General features: G+C 44.0%; 1 protein-coding gene across 1 annotated transcript in view; it reads left to right on the top strand.

The window, feature by feature from the left end:
• The window catches only part of TGFB1I1 (transforming growth factor beta 1 induced transcript 1), a 133,766-nt gene that overhangs the window by 80,547 nt on the left and 36,370 nt on the right, over window positions 1-16,849 (top strand). The window contains exon 6 of the mRNA XM_030210350.1: window positions 2,736-2,829. Within this exon, the coding sequence (XP_030066210.1) occupies window positions 2,736-2,829 (94 nt within the window). The remainder of the gene's footprint in view (window positions 1-2,735; window positions 2,830-16,849) is intronic.

Below are 16,849 nucleotides of genomic sequence, written 5' to 3'. Positions count from 1 at the left end.
AGTATAAGACATCACTGTGAAGACTCAGAACTCTTGAACCAAAATCTACTTTAAAATAAATTCAAACAAAAGAAAGTGACTTACATTTAGATGTACTGGACAAAACTATCTGCCTTGCAGAACTGGGAGTCTGTTCTCTACTAGCTCACTCTGTATACAAGAGGAACTGGGAGCTCTTGGCACCAAGCTGAGAGAGTAAATGCTGAAAATACTTTTAAACTGGTAAAAACTTGGTGAAATTACAGTAGCATGAAGGGGGGAGCATGCAACAAGGTACAGCAAGTCAGCTTACAATTCTTAGAGAAAGCATGCATGCAGACAGATTCCCTCCACAAGCCAGCTACAGCCCAGCATATACAGGGACAAGGGCCAGCCAATAGGAAAAGTCCCATAACGTGCTCAGGAAGAACCTATCACAGAGCACTGCAGGAAGACTAGGATTTGTAGTCCAAAGGCGCGTCCTGCCTTTCTTATGGGCACAAGCACTGTAAACTGTTACAGGCAATGCAATCTGATATAAACAATGTCCAACATATAGCTGTAAACAATAGGCAACCTGCCTCCGTGCAGAACACAAAGCTTGTAATGGTGATTTTGAAACCATTCCACTGCCCCTTTTGCTTCCTAGGTCTATATAATATGTTATTGGTAGACCATGGATGCTTATTATGCTAAATAAACATTTGCAGCTGGCCTTGAATAGTGGATAGGAATCTCACTGGGAGTTAAATAGGGAGCCCCTGAAAGAGGTATAAAAGCAGAGGCAAAACTTGCATTTTAATAATCACAATATGACCAAATCACAAGAAGAACAAATCCCACTGCTTGAGGTCCACTCTAATATCCTGAATTAATTGTAGATAATTAGCATCAAAGAAGACCCTAAGATGAGGGAGTCAAAATTACACCCAGATATCAAAGGCCACCCAAAGCCCATTTAAGGAGGAAAGAAGACTTCAGTCTCTCTACTGGGATAAGGCTCCAAACCACTATCCAAGGCCTTTGTCGTTAACATATTTACCTTAAAGTCAGAGGCCTCTGAGTAAGATTGAATCTTCTTTAGCAGGTTATGAAGCGAAGTGAGTGGTCTGGTAGGGCATAGCAGAACATTGTCCGCAAAAGTGCAATTTTGTGGTCAGTCTCCCCCATTCTTATACTTGAGATATCTGGATTGTCCTTGACTGCAACTGCAAAGGGCTCCATAACTAGTGCAAAAAGCAAGTGCTAAAGGGGGCAACCCTGCCTTGTTCCTTTGCCTAAGTCAAAGAATGGGGAATTTCCACTATTAATATGGATACATGCTTGTGGCATTGAATATAACGCCCAAGCCCAACCCTGAAAACCACAATCCAAATCAAATTTGCCCATCACCCGATCCAGATCAAAAGCTTTCTCAGTGTTTAAACATGGAGTGTAAACTGCACAGAGTGACCTTGTTGGGCAGACTGAATGTACCATACAAATCTCTCTATGCTGTCATCCACTATGCTACTATTGGGCTCATTTTCAAAACTAAAGAGTGGTATAAAGCAGCATTTGTACATTTTTCTCACAAAAACGTCCAAATTATTTTCAAAACCTATTTTTAGACGTTTTTCTTTTGAAGTCCATCAGAAGTGCGCCCAAATCTTAAGAGGGTGTATCAGGGGCGTGTTCATGGCAGGACTTGGGTGTTCCTGAGATTTAGATGTTTTTCAGCCATAATGGAAGAAAACAAAAACATGCAAGACTAAAACTAAGACGTTTTGAGCTAGACCTGTTTTTATAATGAATAAGGCACAAAAAGGTGCCCTAAATAACCAGATGACCACTGGAGGGAATCAGGGATGACCTCCCCTTAGTCCCCCAGTGGTCACTAACCTCCTCTCACCCCCAAAAAATGTATGAAAAACATTATTTGCCACCTCAGTGCCAGTCTCAGATGTTATTATACTCAGGTCCATTAGAACAGCATGCAGGTCCCTGGAGTAGTCTAGTGGTGGGTGCAGTGCACGGCAGAGAGGTGAACCCAGGCTTCTACCTCCCCCTACCTGTTACGCTTGTGGAGGAAACTGTGAGCCCTCCCAAACTCACCAGAAATCCACTGTACCCACATATAGGTGCCCCCTTCACCAATAAGGGTTATGGTAGTGGTGTACAGTTGGGGGTGGTGGGTTTTGGGGGGCTCAGCAGACAAGGTAAGGGAGCAGTGGTCAGATGTATACCTGGGTGCATTTTATGAAGTCCACTGCAGTGCTGCCTAGGGTGCCCTATTGCTTTCCTGAGATGTCAGGGGGACCAGTCTGCTAAAAATGCTCGCTCCTCCTACATCCCAATGGCTTGATTGTGTGCATTTTGCACTTGGATGTTTGTTTTTTAAAAATGGACCAAAAAATAAAACATCCAAATCACAAAACCTTCTATTTTCGAAAACAAAAAAGATAGACATTTTTATTTTTTGAAAATAACCTTCTTTGCTATTCAGATTTTGGACTTTTTTTTTTACAAAACGTCCAAAGTTGGACTTAGGTGTCATATCGAAAACACCCCTCCACCTAAATGAACTAGAACTACTGTAAAATGTAATGCATGCACTGGAGTAAAATTAGGACCGGATCAGCCTATCCTCCAAAAAAATGGAGCCATCGGCAACTATACACTAGTTATAAACAGAACTTTGTGTTACTTGCATTCTGTTATTAAGTTAGGATTCCAATAGGAATACCTGCTACTCTCTGACCCTCCTGTTTTCTCAGATCCTCTGGGCCTGTGAAACCCTCAGCGACCTCTGCAACCCTGGAGCTGGACAGACTTATGGCATCACTCTCCGACTTCCGAGTACAGAGCAATGTAAGTGTTTATATTTATTTGCGAATTTGTGATACTGCTCTTCCAGACAATAAATCAGAGCTGTTTACATCAAACTGCGTTTGCGCCCTTTGGCTGTGTTTTATTTGTATTGTACTGACATGGTGAGTATTATATCTGTGTTATTTGAATGTTTATAATGTGTTGCCTATTAAGGAGTTTCATTTGTATTGTGCTATCATAAGTATTATATCTATGTTATATGAATGTTCTTCCACGCTGCCTATTACAATGTGTCATCTGTTCCCTGCTGACATTTACCATATTTCTGTTATTTGATTATTCTGCTGTATTGTTTTAATGTTTCTAGTTCTGACAGTGTAAAAAATCAATATAGAAACTGAATTACTTATTTTATAAAACACCAAGGGCTCCTTTTACAAAGCTGCGGTAGTGATTATCATGCGCTGAATGTGATAAAGCCCATAGGAATTGAATAGGCTTCATTGCCTTTGGTGCACTGCTAATCGCTAGCACAGCTTTATTTTATTATTTTATTTGTTACATTTGTATCCCTCAGTTCCCCACCTATTTGTAGGCTCAATGTGGCTTATATAGTTCCGGAGAGGTGGATTACAGACTCCGGAGTAGACAAATACAGAGTGTATAGTATAATTAAATAGTTAGTGTTTGGTTCGCCCCATGCAGGTTGCATGGGGTGGTATCATGTGGTGAAAGATTTGTGTATTGTCCATTTCCTAGTTTAATTATGTTGTGTTTTAGTATTCGGGCGTTTATGTTGGTTCTGTGGAGTATGCCTTTCTGAAAAGGTGGGTCTTCAGGTTTTTTTGGAAGTTTAGGTAATTGTTCGTGGTTTTCAGGTCTTTTGGCAATGCGTTCCAAGGTTGTGTGCATATGTAAGAGAAACTGGACGCGTATGTTGATTTGTACTTCAGTCCTTTGCATCTTGGGAAGCGAAGGTTTAGGTACATTCTTGCTGATTCAGTTGTGTTTCTAATTGGTAAGTTGATCAAATCAGTCATGTAACCCGGAGCTACACCGTGGATTATTTTATGAACCAGCGTACAAATCTTAAAGGCTATACATTCTTTGGTAGCCAGTGTAGTTTTTCTCGAAAGGGGTTTCGCACTTTCAGATCATATTTTTCTATAGATAAGCCTAGCTGCCGTGTTCTGAGCGGTCTGAAGTTTCCATAAGATTTGATCTTTGCATCCCACGTATATTCCATTGTAGTAGTCAACATGGGTTTGTACCATTGTTTGAATCATGTTACAAAATGTTTCCCTCGGGAAGAATTGTTTTACACGTTTGAGCTTTGTAGAAGGAGCCCCAAGTGCACTATAACCATAAAATAAAATATTTTTACATATATATTTGTGTGCGTTCAGAACCTAAGTGCCATTCCTGCAATTTGTATTAGCCAATTGAATTCCATCGTAGCACACCATACTAGTAAGTCTCTCAAGATGAAAACAAAAAATAAATGACTTATCTTAATAAACTTCGATGCTGTGTAAGCTGTAACATCAATTCCAGAAGCAGGAGAGATCAAACACTGAAACGTGATTGCCTAAAATCCCATGCATTATAAAGTCTAAAATTATGGTATTGTTTTGTCTCCATATTATTTTTTTTGCTTGGCTATTTTTACTCCCAGTTGGTTTTTTTTTATTGTGTTAGTTCTGACATTGTAACTTATTATTCCTATTGCTCAAATTCAATTTGCCTATCTCCAAGTTTACCTCATAAAGAGACCCTTTTACTAAGTGGAGTAAGAACTAATGCGTACTTACTGCATGCTAAAAGCCACTACCGCAGGACAGACTCAGGCGTCCCATAGTTGTTCTTGGATAGGTGTGTGCCAATTCTGCACTAAAAAATATAAAATATTTTTTTAGTTTGGGGGTGGAGAGTAGGCATACCCTGCGCTAACCAGAAAATCACAGTGCGCTGCTGATTAGCATGGGAACCCTTACCACGTAGTAAATAGGTGGCAGTAAGGGCTTCCATGCTAATGGCTGCACACTAATTGGGAAATTAGTGCGTGGTCATTAAAAAAAAAAATTGCAATCATTTTATCACCACACTAAAAGTGACCTCCGCACAGGAAATCCACATGCTAAAAATAGCGCAGGCCACTTTCTAGCACGGCTTAATAAATTTGCACCTTATTGTATTTATGTTTATATTTGGTCATTTTACTGTTGTTATGCTGTTAATACAATTGTAAGTTTTATGTCAAGCTATAACTGTTGAAAAAACAAACAAAGAGAAGTGGGTAACAAGCGATGGCTCTTCACAGATGCAACAAGGGACACCAATTAGATGTGTATAAAAGACCTTTATTGAAGTCTTCAATAGGTGTCCCTTGTTGCATCTGTGAAGAGCCATCACTCGTTACCCACCTCTCTTTGTTTGGTCACTGTCCATGGGTTCCCTGCATTCCTCCACCTCAGTGTACTCTCTCCCAAGCTATACCTTTGTACACCACCTTGGGTGGTGTTTCAGGATTGTGATAAATTATTTTGCTGCATTTATATCCCACATTGGTTCTTATGTACTATTATTTTTTATGGATTGTATCTTGTTCATTCAATAAAAAGTTTAAATGTAATAAATTTGAAAATAGAAACTAGCCAAGCAGAAAGTCAAGAAAGTCCAGATTAATCAAAATGCAACCAAAGTCTGCACAACCACTGTCCCACCCTGCCATCTCCCCCACTAGTAATAATTAAAGGTTGCACAAAAAAAGTGAGTTTTTAAACCTTTTTTTTAAACAAATGTTGAGATTGGAGTCAATCCTCAGATACTGGATTTGGATTTAGTGGCGGTCATGGAGGACGTGGTCCACAGAGAGCCACGACTGGGATATAGTTATACCTGGCTATAATCTATTCAGGAAGAACAGGGTAGGAAAAAAGAGTGGCATTACATGTTAAGAATAATATTAAAGTGACAGATCTGCAGGGCATATGGGGTAAGGAAGAAGCACTTTGGGTTAAACTGGTAAGAGGGAAAGGAAAATATATTTACATTGGTGTAATATACAGGTCACCCTCACAGTCAGAAGAAATGGACAGAGACTTAATTGAAGACATCCACAAAATAGGTAGGAGAGAGGATTTTTTTTCACTTTATACTGATAGGTGTGATATATACCGGACGCCGATTGGGACGTCCCTGCTGCGCGGTCATCTAGAAGCAAAGAGATCTTGGATTCTCTACAGGTAGAATTGTTTCAGCAGTGGGTAATGGAACCAACGCTGGATGGAGCTATTTAGACCTGGTTCTCACTAACGGGGAGAATGCTTCTGATGTTACAGTGGGAGATCATTTGGCATCTAGTGATCACCGAATGGTGTGGTTCAATATTAACACAAAGGAGAAGAGGGCTTATTCGAGATTGAAGTTCCTAATGCTAAATAGTAGTAGTAGTAGTAGTAGATTTCAATAGAACTAACTTTGCCAAGATGGGGGAATTTCTCAGGAAAGAGTTAGTTGGATGGGAACAGCTGAAGGAAGTAGAACAGCCGTGGGTGAAACTGAAAGGAGCTATTTTAAAGGCGACAAACTTTTATGATAAAAAATTACATAAAATTAAGAGGAAAAGATAGCCGCTCTGGTTCTCAAAAGGTAAGCGAAAGAAGGTTAGCCTTCATACGTTACAAGATGACTCAGAAAGAGGAGGACAGGCAAAAATACCTGGAAAAGCTAAGAGAAGCTGGAAAAGCTGTCAGGAATGTGAAGAGGCAAATGGAAGAAAATATAGCTAATATGGTAAAATTGGGAACAAGACATTTTTCATATATATAAATGACAGGAGGAAGAGCCATAATAGCAGTGTGATGCGTAAAGCTGAGGGGGAGGAATATGTAGAAGCTGATAAAGATAAAGCTTAATGCTTAACAATAATTTCTGTTCTGTGTTCATGGATGAAAGGCTGGGGGTAGCACCACAGAAATCAAATGCAAATGGGGATGGATGTATGGTAGACTGGGACTGATTCCCAGAAGACTGTGTTCGTGAGGAGCTAGCTGAACTAAAAGTAGGCAAAGCAATGGGGCTTGATGGGATATATCCGAGGGTGCTCAAGGTACTCGGAGAGGTTCTGGCAGCTCCTCTGTCTGACATCTTCAATGCTTCCTTAGAGTCTGGAGTGATCCCAGAGGACTGGAGAAGAGCGGATGTGGTCCCTCTGCACAAGAGCGGAAGTAAGGAGGAGGTTGGGAATTAGAGACCTGTCAGTCTGGCCTCGTTGGTGAGCAAACTGATAGAAATGCTTCTAAAGCAGAGGATTATGAGGTATCTTGAATCGAATGCACTGCAGGATCCAAGGCAGCATGGCTTCACTAGAGACAGGTCATGTCAGACAAATCTGATTGATTTCTTTGACTGGGTGACCAAACAGTTGGACTTGGGAGGTGCGCTAGGTGTGCTTGGATTTTAGCAAAGCCTTTGACACGGTTCCGCACAAGCGATTGATAAATAAACTGAGTGCCCTCGGTATGGGACCTAAGTGACTAACTGGGTCAAAACTGGTTAAATGGAAGGAGGCAGACGGTAGTAGCCAATGAGTTTGCTCTGAGGAAAGGGATGCTATCAGTGGTGTACTGTAGGGGTTGGTCCTAGGGCCAGCTCTTTTTAACATCTTTGTGAATGATACTGCAGAAGGGCTGTAAGGTAAGGTTTGTCTCTTTGCAGATGATACCAAACTCTGTAATAGGGTAGGTACCCGGGAGGATGTGGATGCCATGAGGAAGGATCTAGCGAAGCTTGAAGAATGGTCCAATAATTGGCAACTAAGATTTAATGCTAAGTAATGCAGGGTCATGCACTTGGGTTACAGGAATCCAAGGGAGCGGTACAATATAGGGGGTGAAGTGCTTCTGTGTATGAATGAAGAGCGGGACTTGGGGTTGATTATGTCTGATGACCTTAAGGTCTCCAAGCAGGTAAAAAAAGCGAGTTCAAAGCCAGAAGGATGTTTGGCTGCATAAAGAGAGGGATGACCAGCAGGAAAAAAAGAGGTGATAGTGCCCTTATATAAGTCTCAAGTGAGGCCCCCATTTAGTGAACCTTGTGCAATTCTGGAGACCACATCTACAGAAGGATATAAACAGGATGGAGCTGGTCCAGAAGGCAGCTGCAAAATTTGTAAGTAGTCATAAAACATATAAGAACAGGCTTAGGAACCTCAGCATGTATACACTTGACGAGAAGCGGAAGAGAAGGGTATCCATCTTATTTTTGAAGGAGATCACCGGCCATCTTCCGGCACAAATCGGGAGATGGCTGGCCATCTCCTGAAGCCGGTGAAATCGGTAGAATCGAAAGCCGATTTTGGCCAGCTCCAACTGCTTTCCGTCACCGGGACGGCCAAAGTTCCCGGGGGCGTGTGGGAAGGGTAGCGAAGGAGGGACAGGGGCGTGCTTAACAGATGGGCGCCCTCGGCCGATAATGGAAAAAAGAAGGGCGTCCCTGGCGAGAATTTGGTCCACTTTATTTGGTCCCTTTTTTTCAGGTCCAAGTCCCCAAAAAGTGCCCGAACTGACCAGATGACCACCGGAGGGAATTGGGGATCACCTCCCCTGACTCCCCCAGTGGTCACTAACCCACTCCCACCCTCAAAAAAAACAACTTTTAAAACTTTTTTTTGTCAGCCTCTATGCCAGTCTCAAATGTCATACTCAGGTCCATCGCAGCAGTATACAGGTCCCTGGAGCAGTTTTAGTGGGTGCAGTGGACTTCAGGCAGGCGGACCCAGGCCCATCTCCCCCTACCTGTTACACTTGTGGTGGAAAATGGGAGCCCTTCAAAACCCACCCGAAACCCACTGTACCCACATGTAGGTGCCCCCCTTCACCCCTTAGGGCTATGGTAGTGGTGTGTAGTTGTGGGGAGTGGGTTTTGGAGGGGGGTTAGGGGAGCTCAGCACCCAAGGTAAGGGAGCTATGCACCTGGGACCAATTTGCAAAGTCCACTGTAGTGCCCCCTAGGGTGCCCGGTTGGTGCCCTGGCATGTGAGGGGGACCAGTGCACTATGAATCCTGGCCCCTCCCATGACCAAATGCCTTGGATTTGTTCGTTTTTGAGATGGGTGCCATCAGTTTCCATTATCGGCGAAAACCGAGGGCGCCCATCTCTAAATCCGGTGATCTCAGTATTTAGGTCGACCATCTTTAATGTTGACCTAAATGTTGAGATTTGGGCGCCCCCAACCATATTATCGAAATGAAAGATGGACGCCCATCTCGTTTGAAAATACAGTTGGCTCCGCCCCTTTGTGGCGCCGTCCTCAGAGATGGGCGTCCCCAGTCAAAAATGCCCCTCTATATGATAGAGATGTTTAAGTACCTCAGTTGTGTTAATGTACAGGAGGTGAGACTTTTTCAAATGAGGGGGCAAATGATGACGTTAAGAGGAAATAGGCTTAGGAGGAATCTAAGAAAATGCTCTTTCATGGAAAGGGTGGTGGATGCGTGGAATGGCCTCCCGGTAGAGGTCATGGAGACAAGGACTGTGTCAGAATTTAAGAAAGCCTGGGACAGGCATGTGGGATCCCTTAGGAAAGGAAGAGTTAGTGGTTACTGAGGATGGGCAGACTGGACCTTATTTGTTGTCATGTTTCTATTCCATAAAGCTGGTGCTAAATAGAAAAATGCAACTTGTCATGTATTATCCATTCTAACATTGGCCAATATGGGAATTACTAGACAATTTTGATCTTGCGAATGTAATAGTATATTAGGTACACAGGGGATAAGTAGATCAAATGAATAGGTTGAATAACCTGTTTAAAAATTATTAATGTACCAAAAGGCTGACATGATCTAATCTCCATAAATGAGTAATTAATTTAATTGTTGTATTCTGGACCACTTGAAGATGGCCCAACAGTGAAAGAGAGAGACCATTGTAAAGTGAATTACCCTAGTCTAATCTGCTGATTAAGAGGTTAAAAATTAGGTTGAGATGAGCTGGTTTTGAAACAGTCTATTAGCTAAGATATTCCTCAGAACCACAGGTCATGACTACCTAAGAAACCTGACACTCAAATGAACAGGGTGTCCTAAGAGTATAGGGGAAAGAGTGGGTACTGAAGCACAACCTGTACCCACATTGCCTTGGACCCGGGGATTTAACGTCAGGTGATTATTCTCTAGCTAGGAAGCTATAGAAGATACAGTCATTGAGTGCTGTAAGATCTGGATAAACTGGGTTTGTATATGCAATTAATTGTGCATTATTGGTGAAAAATGCCCACTAATTTCTAGTGATCTAAAAATTCCAATGGACTCAAGAAGAGGCTGAATAAACTCAGAGTACTGAGCCTTGCAGTACATCGCAGGATAATGGGTATTGGTCAGACACTGAAGAGTTGAATGACACAGTGTAAGCATGATTGGTTAGAGACCTAAACCACTTAAAACAATGCCTTTTATCCAGGGCCGTGCCTAGGGTCTCTGGCGCCCCCCTGCAGACTATCAGTTGGCGCCCCCCCCCCCCCCCCCCCCCCCCCCCGGTGAAAATGATCGCTCACCACTTGCTACACTGACAGGAATTGTCAGCAATATTCTTAGAAACAAATTGCTATACATTGCAAAATAAGATAGCAGATGTAAATTCTCAAAGTAGACATATTCCAAACGCTAAAATGAAAATAAAATGATTTTTTTCTACCTTTGTTGTCTGGTGACTTTCTTTTTCCGATCATGCTGGCCCAGTATCTGAGTCTGCTGCTATCTGTCCTCTTAACTCCATTTCCAGGGCTTCCTTTCCATTTATTTCTTTACTTTCCTCCTTTCTTCTTCATTTCTTGCTCTAGATCCATTTCCAGCAATTTCTTCTCTCTCCCTGGGTCCTGTCCTCCCATCCATGTCCATCCTTGTCCCTCTCTGCCCTTCCCTCCTCCATCCATAGCCAGCAATCCTCCTCTCTCCTCTCCCCTCCATTTCCAGCAAATTGTCCTCTCCCTGGGCCCCCATGTCCATCCTTGTCCCCCTCTGCCCTTCCCTCCTCCATCCATAGCCAGCAATCCTCCTCTCTCCCCTCCCCTCCATTTCCAGCAAATTGTCCTCTCCCTGGGCCCCCATGTCCATCCTTGTCCCTCTCTGCCCTTCCCTCCTCCATCCATAGCCAGCAATCCTCCTCCCCTCCCCTCCATTTTCAGCAATTTGTCCTCTCCTTGGGCCCCCATGTCCATCCTTGTCCCTCTCTGCCCTTCCCTCCTCCATCCATAGCCAGCAATCCTCCTCTCTCCCCTCCCCTCCATTTCCAGCAAATTGTCCTCTCCCTGGGCCCCCATGTCCATCCTTGTCCCCCTCTGCCCTTCCCTCCATCCATAGCCAGCAATCCTCCTCTCTCCCCTCCCCTCCATTTCCAGCAAATTGTCCTCTCCCTGGGCCCCCATGTCCATCCTTGTCCCCCTCTGCCCTTCCCTCCTCCATCCATAGCCAGCAATCCTCCTCTCTCCCCTCCCCTCCATTTCCAGCAAATTGTCCTCTCCGTGGGCCCCCATGTCCATCCTTGTCCCCCTCTGCCCTTCCCTCCTCCATCCATAGCCAGCAATCCTCCTCTCTCCCCTCCCCTCCATTTCCAGCAAATTGTCCTCTCCGTGGGCCCCCATGTCCATCCTTGTCCCTCTCTGCCCTTCCCTCCTCCATCCATAACCAGCAATCCTCCTCTCTCTCCCTTCCCCTCCATTTCCAGCAAATTGTCCTCTCCCTTCACGCGATTCGCGAACCGCTTAGCACTGCTTAAAAAAAAAATTACACATCAGCAGGAACAGGCTGCTTCAGCCAATCCCAGGGGCCTTCCTTCAGCGTGTTCCGCCCAAGGGCTGAAGGAAGGCTCCTGGGATTGGCTGAAGCAGCCTGTTCCTGCTGACGTGTAAATTTTTTTTTTAAGCAGTGCTAAGCGGCAGCGCGGTTCGCAAATCGCGTGAAGGGGGGGTGGGGGGGTGGGACGACGCGACGGCAACGAAGAGGAGAAACAAGAGAAGTGCTGCGTGTGCCGGTAAGCTGCTCAAAGGCACAGGGGACGCCGTCAACACTGCCAGGTGGGGACCGGAGCCGGTTTTAAAGGTCATGGTTGGGCTGGGGAGGCTTAGCCTCCCCAAGCCTCTTATACGGGGCGCCTATGCCTCTGCTCTTTCCTCCGCACCCTGGGGCCTTTAAATCTTTTACTTCCGGTCGCAGCAGCGTCAGTGAAAGCGGAGCGCTGCCGACATCTCCCTTCGCGCTCTTGGTTCCCTCAGTGTCCGCCTTCTTCTAGAAGGCGGGACACTGAGGGAACCAATGAGTGCAAGGGAAGGGAGACGTCGGCAGCGCTTTCACTGACGCTGCTGCGACCAGGTAAAAGATTTAAAGGCCTCGGTGGCGCGGGGCGAGAGTAAGCACCGCGGCGGCGCCCTCCAGAGGTGGGCGCCCCCCTGCGGCGCTTACCCCGCTTACCGCATCGGCACGGCCCTGCTTTTATCCTAAAATCACTCAGCTGAGCTAATAACAAGTTGTGATCAACCAGATCAAAGCTACAGAGAGATCCAGGGAGACAACCAGGGCAATTTTACCCTTGTCTAGAAATTGTGAATCTTACTCGGAAAAGCAACCAGACTAGTTTCAGTGCTATGTAGCTCTCCAAAACCAGACTGTCAGGGATAAAGAAGGTTCTTTTTATTGGCAAAATCCCTCAGTTGAAGGAAGACTGTCCTTTTTACAATTTTAGCCGTAAAAGGAATGTTAAGACACTGATTTATAGTTGTTAGGAAAAGAATCAAGATTCCTTTTTTTCAAAATGGGCTTAACCATAGTAGTCTTCCAAACTGATGGCAACTACCAAGACTCCAAACTGTTGTTTACCATTAGGATGTAAAGCTTGAAGAGAATTTAATAATTTGGACGGAATAGGGTTGAGATCAGAGGTTGCTAGACTAGATAAAGAGAAAATATTTTCTAGAGAAAAGGAAGAGTTAAGATTGAAGGCAGATCAATATGAAGAAAGAGTTGTCAAGGAACCAATGCAAGAGGAATTAGAGGTTTGCAAATCACAGAAAGACTCTTCATTAGTAGGGACATTGGGATCTGCAAAATCTCTTGAAAAGAGTTGTGTAGTGGGGAAATCACAAAGTCTGCAACAAATCTAGGACCTTGCAAGATTCTCTGATGAAAGTACAGAGCTAGAGTCAGATGGTCTCCTTGCAACCTACTAATTCCTCCACAATTTAAGATTTTTTTAGATTTTTGAACCAAAATGTATTTTCTAGTCTTCTTAACTTTACCAGTGTCAAGGCTGTTTTGGTAGTTGCAAGCGCATGATCGGACCATGGGACTCCTCTTACAAAAATCTTGAAGAAGAACTGTGCCAAAAGCTTTGAAGAAATAATATCTAAGGAGTGTCCTTCACTGTTGGTAGGACCTAAAACATATTGAATGAGATCTAGACCATCCAGAAAAGAATACAAAACCCATAATGAATGTTGAAATCCCCAAGAACACACAGGTTTTGATGCTGAGAGTCATCCTCTATCATCATATGAATAATATTGTCCCACTCTCTAGTTATCAAAGATGGGGAACAATAGAGTAATCAAGGGGCCCTTTTACTAAAGAGTTGGCATGTGGCAACGGGCTTGCCATGTGCCAATCCAGAACTGCTGGGCTACCACAGCAGCCCGGCGGTAGTTCCCACCACCAGCATGCGCCATTTCTGGTGCAACAGTAATTTTTTGCATTCTTGTACTGCCGGAACTTAACCGGCAGAAATTGGGCAACGCAGTGCATGACCATTTCTTTTCCCCACAAATACTTGATGGAAGGGTAGGAAAAGAAAGAATGGCCTAGAATCTGACAGCTAAGAGTTAATGCTAAATACAGGTTCATTCATTTATAAAAACCTAAGGGAGTGGTACAATATCGGGGATGAAGTACTTCTATGCATAAAAGAAGAGTAGGAGTTGAGGTGATCATATCTGATAATTATAAGGTGGCAAAACAGATAAAAAGTAATGGCGAGAGCCATAGGAGCCAACTTTTCAAAATGATTGGGGGTGCTGAAAATTTTTTTTATTTTTTTTTACAGATGATGCATTCCCCCCTCCCTCTCCCCCAAGTTCCAGGCCCCCTTCCCTCTCCTCAGAGTTCCAGGCCCCCCTCCCTCTCCTTTGAGTGCCAGTCCGACCCCAGCCCGACCTCTTCTCCCCCAACAGTCCTCCGCCCTCACCTTCCTGCTTGCCGCCCAGAATTTTAAAACTCATCTTACCTCGGGGTCCCGGCGGTAGCAGTGAAAAGCGAGCAGGCTCGGCACTTCAGCCTTTCCTTCTCTCTCAGCTCTGGTCCCGCTCTTGCGGAAACAGGAAATGCGGCCGGGACCAGAGCTGAGAGAGAAGGGAAGGCTGAAGTGCCGAGCCTGCTCGCCTTTCACTGCTGCCGCCGGGACCCCGAGGTAAGATGAGTTTTAAAATTCTGGGCGGCACGCAGGAAGGCGAGGGCGGAGGACTGTTGAGGGAGAAAAGGGTGGGCACCGGGCAGGTTGGGCTGGCTGGGAAGGGAACTTCTGACTTCCGGCGGGTGAAAATATTGGGGTGCTCGAGCACCCACGGAGTCAGCGCCTATAAGAATGCTTGAATGCATAGACAGAGAAATGGTCAGTGGAAAAAAGGGATTGTACCTCTATGTAAGTCTCTAGTGAGACCTCATCTGGAGTACTGTACATAATTCTGGAGACCACATCTTCAAAAGAATATAAACAGGAGGGAGTTGATCCAGAGGGTGGCTATTAAAATGATCAGTGGTCTCCCATCATAAAGCATATGAAGGCAGACTTAATGGTCTAAATATGTAAACTTTGGAAGAAAGACAAGAGAGGGGAAATGTTTAAATACCCTTGTGGTATATATGCTCAGGAGGTTGGCCTCGTTAAGAGGCATAGGATGAGGCTGAAGAGTGGTAGACTTAAGAGTAATCTAAGAATTTCTTTATAGAAAAAGTGGTGGATGTGTGCAGAGCCGGTGCCAGACATGATGGGGCCTAGGGCAGATGCTATGGAGGGGGCCCCAAAGCTTGCTTGCAAGCTGTCCCTTTTTCAACTTCAGGCAGATTTGAGGCCCCCTTTAATATTGGGACCCAGAGCAATTGCCCTGTTTGCCCACCCTTAATGCCGACCCTGGATGTATGGAACACCCTCCCAGTGAAGGTGGTGAAAATGAGGACAATATCTGAATTCAAGAAAGCATGTGACAAGTAAAGAGGATCACCAAGGAAAAGGAAGAGCTTAGTAGTCTGAGAAGATGGACAGATTGGAATAGCCATAGGGTCTATCTGCTGTCATGTTTTGTGTTTCTATTTTTATTCTAATTGCACATGTTACACCACATACCACAATGGGATGAAGTCCCATAAAAATGCTGATACATGCTTGAATTCATCCAAAATATCCAAACCACTATACCACTTAAAAAGGAGGAGCAATGTATTCAGCTTTGCATATACATTTTAGTTCCATTTGCTAGGTGGCAAATAATTGTACACCATGACAGTAATGAACCTCACTCCTAAGCCACTGTATGTGAAGTATGATCACAATCTCTCAAATGTATTACTAGTTCTCGCCATAGTACTTGCTTATTGCTGTTCCTTTGCATCTGCCGCAGAACTCTGTTTCTCTGACTTTGTGTGTCTGTTACTGCCATCTGCAGGCTTTAACTCATTCAAAAATCTATGTTCATGCCTTCTTCCTTGCCGCACTTACAACTGAACAAATCTTTTGACCATTTTAAAGTTTTCCTATACATTTTTCAACGTTACACATTCAAAGTCATAGTGTATCACATTCTGTCCTGTGTTTTTATGCATTTACTTTGGTCCTCAGGGAGTAGAAAGGGGGGAATCAGTCTCTAAGGCCCTTCACAAGTACCCACCCAGTGCCCATAGTACTCCATACTTCATTGAGGGAGTTCTTGGTGTGTAACTAAAACTCATCTTTACTGAATAACACAATACTTAAGTATAACTTCTAAACAGCACTTCCACTTCTCATAAAATATATTTAAGTAGATTGCTTCCTCCTAGGAATATCTCCTCACAGTATCTGCTATTAGTACTATAATCATTTCTATAGTGCTACTAGATGTACACAGTGCTATACATATTATATGCAAGTATGTCCCTAGTGGGCTCACAATCTACGTTTTTTAGTACCTGGGGCAATGGAGGGTTAAGTGAATTGCTCAAGGTCACAAGGAGCTACAGTGGGAATTGAACACAGGTCGTCAGGATCAAAGCCTGCTATACTAACCATTAAGCTACTCCTCCACTCAATATCTCTTTCTCTTTGGAACTCCTCTTTTCGAGGTCCCCTTCCATCCCAGACCTCAGTCTGTTGGCTTCAAACAGGTCCCACCCTTGACCATGGCTCCAGTTCAATACCAGTGGACTCCACAATGGAAATAGGCCCAGGTGTGCCAAGTCACACTGATTAGGCATGTGACAAATGCTTATGGGCCCCCAGGGGTGGCCCAAGGCAATTCTGCCTTAGGCAAGGGATGAGATGGCACCCCCGGCCCTCCAGCATCCCACCCCACCCCCAACTCCCCCCTCAGAGATACAATTAGAGAGTAAGGTGGTTGGGAGTGATAGAAAACTACAAACTGATAGGAATCAAACAAGTTTATTACAAAATCATGAAAATACATAAACCATATATATTTATATATTATATGAACATAAAACCAAAGTGGAACTGCCTTATGGAGTCATACCACACACACATGAAAAATGTCTTGTTTATTCCACCAGGACATAAGAACAAGAACATAAGCATTGCCATGCTTGGACAGACCAAATGTCCATCAAGCCTTGTATCCTGTTTCCAACAGTGGCCGATCTAGGTCACAAGTACCTGGCAAGATCCCAGAACAATAAAACAGATTTTATGCTGTTTATCCTAGAATTAAGCAATAAATTTTCCCAAGTCCATCTTAATATTGGCTTGTGGACTTTTCTTTTAGGAAATTATCCAAACCTATTTTAAATGCTGCTAAGCTAAC

This window comes from Microcaecilia unicolor, chromosome 7 (genome assembly GCF_901765095.1).
Source record: "Microcaecilia unicolor chromosome 7, aMicUni1.1, whole genome shotgun sequence".
Classification (NCBI taxonomy): domain Eukaryota; kingdom Metazoa; phylum Chordata; class Amphibia; order Gymnophiona; family Siphonopidae; genus Microcaecilia; species Microcaecilia unicolor.
Note: the sequence above shows the minus strand (reverse complement) of the source record. Positions and strands in the feature narration are given on the sequence as shown.